Source organism: Bison bison, unplaced genomic scaffold, assembly GCF_000754665.1.
Source record: "Bison bison bison isolate TAMUID 2011002044 unplaced genomic scaffold, Bison_UMD1.0 scf7180017864297, whole genome shotgun sequence".
Lineage (NCBI taxonomy): Eukaryota > Metazoa > Chordata > Mammalia > Artiodactyla > Bovidae > Bison > Bison bison.
Genome location: NW_011494869.1, coordinates 2883121 through 2888690, shown reverse-complemented (window position 1 = coordinate 2888690; position 5570 = coordinate 2883121). Strand labels below are relative to the sequence as shown.

Below are 5570 nucleotides of genomic sequence, written 5' to 3'. Positions count from 1 at the left end.
CTGCCTTCCAATGCAGGCGGCACGGGTTTGATCCCTAAACAGGAATTAAGATCCTGCGTGCCACACAGTGCAACCAGTAATAATAATTTCTGTATCTTCATTAATACTCTATTTAGCAAGACATCATGCTCATTTACTTTCCTTTAGTTACTTCAACATGATTTCCCTTATTTCTTTGAACATATTTAAAATAGCCGATTTGAAATCTTTAGTAAATCCAGTGTCTTGGCTTCCTCAGTAACAATCTGTTGAGTGTGGTGTGTGTGTGTGAGGGAGAGAGAGACTTTGTTTCTTTTCATGTCTTGTGATCTTCTGTTGAAAACCCAACATTTTAAATAATGAAATGTGGCCACTCTGAAGATCAAATCTCCTTCCTCTCCCCCAGTACTTGTTCTTAGTGTCCGTTATTGTCCTGTGTCTGTTTCGAACTAATTCTATAAAATCTGTGTTTCTATCGTATGTGAAACTGAAGTTCTTGCTCAGTCAGTTTAGTGGGCAGCTAACAGCTAGACAGAGACCTCTTTAAAGGCCTGAGCCAGTAAGCCTCCCAGCCTTTGCTGAGGGGTTTTGCACACATGTTGTGCCATGCCTTCCGCATGCAGACAGGTGGCTGACAGCTCTGCCTGAGCCTTCACTTCCTGCTTGCTGAGAGCTTCAGGGTTCTTCCAGGAGTAGAAGTGTAGGGCCTGCTCAGGTGTTTCCTGAGCATGCCCACATCCCCGGGCGTGCACATGGCCTCCTATCATTAGACTTCCAGGACTGTGTCGAAGCTTTTCAAAACTCCTATGAACCTCTGACTTTCTCAGGCTTTGTGATGAGCCCGTTGTTTGCCTGCCTTATCAGGCAGCTGTGAAGTTAAACAGTTGCCTCTGAACATTTTTGACAGTGCCCTCAAAGAAGAAGCATTTTTCACTGGATGAGTGTCCAGTCATATCAAATAAGGGCAGTCTTGCAAGTGGAGTTTTCCCAGGAACTACCAGACAAGTTGGGTAATGACGGATCTCTGGGAAGGATGCTTTTAATCCCCTTCTGCCCCTTCTAGAGACTGCCAGGCTGCTGGATTTCACTGTGATTGAAGGCTCTTGGTTTTCAAGGTTACCATGGAGCTAGGGAAAAGGAGATGGGGAAATAGGTCCAATTAAAATGCCACAAAATTCTCTGTTCTTACTGATATTTAACCGTTTTTCTTATGTAAACACTCCCAGGTTGCTACAAACCTTTGGTTATTTACCTGAGTTCTGAAAATTTGATTCTGACGTTTTAAAAGAAGTTTTATCATTGCTTTTGTGGAAGAATTTTCAGAGGTGTTCCTTCCACTGTTTCCACTGACCCAAATGGATTTAGACAGTTTACTACTTAGAGCAGTAGTAGCAGCCAGAGCAGTAATTTGTGGCAGCTCCCTGATTTGACAGGGTGATGTGATGAGAGCCAGCTGTGAGCTGCACAAGCAGTAGAGGTATGTTACAAAAGAGGAACCCCAAAACCAGGAGACGCTGGTCTATGAGCCGCCAGAAAACCTGTCCATCCTTCCCTATAGAATAAGACCTTATCTTTATCAGCCTGCAATGTAGGCAAATCTCTCAAGGGGTGAGAAGAAGGCATGTCTATCTTTATTACCCTAGAAAGTCTCTGGGAAGCAAGAAGTCTCTGTCTTTATAATCTGGAAATGTAAATTGTCTCCAAAGAGAGTTCCTGATTCTGTCTTTTTAGGGCTGTCTGCTTACACAAAGATACTTGAAGACATAGTCCAGGAGCAAAGTTTGTATAAATGCCTAAATGTGAAGCGTTCGTGGAGGACTGCCTTTTAGCACTGCCTCTGTTGTTATGTCAGTCTACCTGTTATTCTTCTAAAGTATGTTGTCTTTTCTCTTTTTAGTATTTTCTCTTTATCCTTGATGTTCCAAATTTTACCGTATTTCTTTTCACTATGAATTTACCTTTTTTTAAAATCCTGTTTAGCACTCAGAGTGTACTTTAAAAAAGTTTTATTGTGGTAAAATACATGTAAAATGTGCTCTTTGGGGTTGGGGGGTGGCGTGCTGCATGGCATACAGGATCTTAGTTCCCTGACCACTGGAAGCCTGGAGTCTTAACCACCGGACCTCCAGGGAGGGGGGTCTCAAAATGCACTTTTGATATACAGAGTCATGTGTTCAATAAACAGAAATTCTCAAACGTCACTTCTGAAAATACTGCTCCTCTGACATTCCCTCGCTATATGCAAAGTCTCTCTAACGATCCTCCGTGTTTTTAAGCCACTCTTGCATGCATATCTTTTTTGTCTGTCTGTGGCAGTTCACTGATTTTTCTCTTAAACTAGTGTCTCTTTCTCTTAATTATTTTGTTTTGAGGACCATATTTTTCCATTTTAAGATTTCAAATGTATTTTATTTCTGGGTTTTTCTTCATTTTTTATTCTTTTAAAGTGAACATTATTCCTTGTATCATTTTTATATCATTAGTTACTGTCAAGTTCTTTATTTCATAGATGTATAAAATGTAGCAGGGATTGGTTAAATTGACTTGCTCCAGATGAAGCATATAAGAAACAGCAGAGGCTCAGGTCTTATCCCCTCTCCGTTGAAGATTCTTTCTTCTAAAGCACATGGCCTCCCCTCAAGGCCATTGGATCTTCCTGCAGATTGCTGAGACATGGGATACAACAGTAGCAAACAAAACAATCACTACAGTGCAAGTAGCAACTGACATTTTCTTCTTTTTTTTATGTATATATATATATACTTTTTGAACTTTGTTCTGTATTGCGGTATAACTGATTAACAAGGTGTGGTGGTTCCAGGTGGACAGCCAGTGTGCTCAGCCACGCGTACACATGTATCCCTTCTCCCCCAAACCCCCCCTCCCATCCAGGCTGCCTCATAATATTGAGCAGAGTTCCATCTGCTGTTCAGTAGGTCCTTGTTGGTTATCCATTTTAAATATAGCAGTGTGTACATGACCTTCCCAAACTTCCTCACTATCCCTCCCCCTGCAACTGTTTTCTAAGTTGGTGAGTCTCTTTCTGTTTTGTAGCTTTGCTTGTATCTTTGAGCAACCTGAAACACTTCAAGTCTTTGCCAGACTGTCCCACAAAATTAGTTTCTTCTGGCCTGAAATATTGTGTTGGCTGCCTTTTTCAGCATTAGATTTATAAATATGTTTAGGAATTTGGGGTTGTAGGTTGGTTTCATCTTTAAATCTCAATCTCTGTCTCCTCCACATATCCCTGACGAGTACTTTTCTCAATTTTTTTCATTCAGCCCTTCACATCACCAGTCTAGAACTAGGGTCTATTTTATTACCCCATTTCGGAGCCCCTGGTCCTCAGAGAAACTAAGGAAACGACCTGTCACACACCTTGTCATGAGCCAGGGGGTCTCTTGGCTGTGTTCCTGGTTGAGGGGCTGCCCGCTGTCCCCTGCCTCCCTACTTACAAATGTGTAGCCCTGCGGGGGAGCCTGGCGGGCTGCCGTCTCCGGGGTCGCAGAGTCGGACACGACTGAAGCGACTTGGCAGCAGCGACAGCCCTGAGGTAGTTTTTTTGTTCTGCAGAGTTCTTCCTTGAGCTTCAGCCTCAGCCCTGGCTTCAGGCAGTGAAGTTGGCTTTACCTGCCCTTCCTTTCCCTCCTTCCATGAATCACTGTCAGCTTCTCTCTGGGAATCAAACTTTGACCTGTGTATACCTTGGCACCCCACTCCAGTACTCTTGCCTGGAGAATCCCATGGATGGAGGAGCCTGGTGGGCTGTGGTCCATGGGGTCTCGAAGAGTCGGACACAACTGAGTGACTTCACTTTCACTTTTCACTCTCATGCTTTAGAGAAGGAAATGGCAACCCACTCCAGTGTTCTTGCCTGGAGAATCCCAGGGACGGGGGAGCCTGGTGGGCTGCCGTCTATGGGGTCACACAGAGTCGGACACGACTGAAGCGACTTAGCAGCATGCCTTCTTCCAAACCCGGAGCTCAGAATCCTGTGGCTTCTTCCCCACTTACCATCTTTTTTCTCATCCCATCCCTCTTCTTCAGAGACATTTATTTTGTTTTTAAGCCCAGCTAATATTTTGAATTTTTTCTTTTTATATTGTATTTATAGTTTCTTTGGAGAGTAGAGAAGGTTCTCCAAGTATGAGTTTACCTTATATAAGTTTACCATACCTTGTAACTATCTTGAGTGGAAAAAGTGAAAATGTTAGTCATTCAGTCATGTCAGATTCTTTGTGACCCCAGCCCACCAAGGTCCCTCTGTCCATGGAATTCTCCAGGCAAGAATACTGGAGTGGGATGCCATTTCCTACTCCAGGGGATCTTCCCGTCCCATGGATCAAACCCAGGTCTCCTTCATTGCAGGCAGATTCTTTACCGTCGGAGCCACCAGGGAAGCCCCTATATTGAGTGGAAGCTTAATGCAAACTTTCCAAGAATAAAAAAGACTTATCAAAACCTCTGGTAAAGCCAAAACAAGGTTTTAGTTTTAAAATCTCATAAAGTTACCCTTATCCTCAAAAACCTATTACCCTATGGTAACAACAACAGCAGCAAAAATCATACCGTGTCACCTGAAAGCTGCTTCACAAGGGTGTTGAGCAGTGGCTGAGCTGTCGATGTGTCGCTTGCCGCCAGGTGAACCACATCTCAAACGAGGCCATGTTCAGAATGAAATCTCATGCATTTCCTGTTCTGATTTATCTTGTTAGACACCTGTTCTCCTCCATGATCATAGAGAAGTTCACCCAGGATTGCTTGTGGCTCTCAGTCGCAACTCGACACCCCTGGAACCAGTTTACGAGCGTCCAGCGGCTCACCTGCTACATGACCCTCCTTCTCTGCAACATGGTCACCAACGTCATGTTCTGGAAGGTGAACAGTACCACCACTAAGAGAGATGAGCAAGCTCGGGGTGAGCCCTGACGTGTGCTGTTTGTGGCAGGTAGTCCTTCTTCTACACGCCATTCCTTCCTTCCAAGTTAGAAACGGAGTCACCGGGGGCCTTCATTTTTCCTCTGCTGCCCTCCCATTAGAGTACTCATCTAATTCTACTCTTAAATGAGAATACTCATTTACTCTAACAATAGAATACACATTTTCTCATTGATCTCACTCATTAACAAATGAAATGGCCTTAGAGACACTTCAGGATCTTGACTGTCAAAATAACTTGCTATCCTTGGATAATCATAGTCAATTGGTAAATAAATACTTAAACTGCAGGACGAAGAGCATGGACTTTGGACCTGGCATGGGGAGGAGAGGGCGGGATGAGCTGAGAGAGCAGCTGACATGTGCAGTACCACGTGTGAACTGGGTAGCTAGTGGGAAGCCGCTGTAGAACACAGGGAGCTCAGCTCGGGGCTCTGTGCTGACCTGGGGAGGCAGGATGGGAGTAGGGGTGGGAGGGGGGCAATGAGGGAGGGGATATATTAATGTATTCTCACAGCTGATTGACAATGCTGCACAGCAGAAACTAGCACAACATTGTAAAGCAGTTACACTCCAATTAAAATAAATTTTAAAACAACACTTAAACCTGGGAGAGGAGTATCTCGGAGACGATTTTAATGGTTGAGGATGAG

At 43.9% G+C, this 5570-nt stretch overlaps 1 protein-coding gene and 1 long non-coding RNA gene across 6 annotated transcripts in view; one reads left to right on the top strand and one right to left on the bottom strand.

The window, feature by feature from the left end:
* LOC104996634 overlaps positions 1–4635 on the bottom strand; it is a 9438-nt gene extending 4803 nt beyond the window's left edge. Inside the window, exon 1 of the long non-coding RNA XR_826222.1 lies at positions 4549–4635. This is a non-coding gene — a long non-coding RNA (uncharacterized LOC104996634). The remainder of the gene's footprint in view (positions 1–4548) is intronic.
* Positions 1–5570, top strand: part of PKD1L3 (polycystic kidney disease 1-like 3) — a 59984-nt gene that overhangs the window by 14839 nt on the left and 39575 nt on the right. For all 5 annotated transcript variants that reach the window (XM_010850928.1, XM_010850927.1, XM_010850929.1 and 2 more), the window contains exon 10: positions 4695–4897. In XM_010850928.1, the coding sequence (XP_010849230.1) occupies positions 4695–4897 (203 nt within the window). The remainder of the gene's footprint in view (positions 1–4694; positions 4898–5570) is intronic.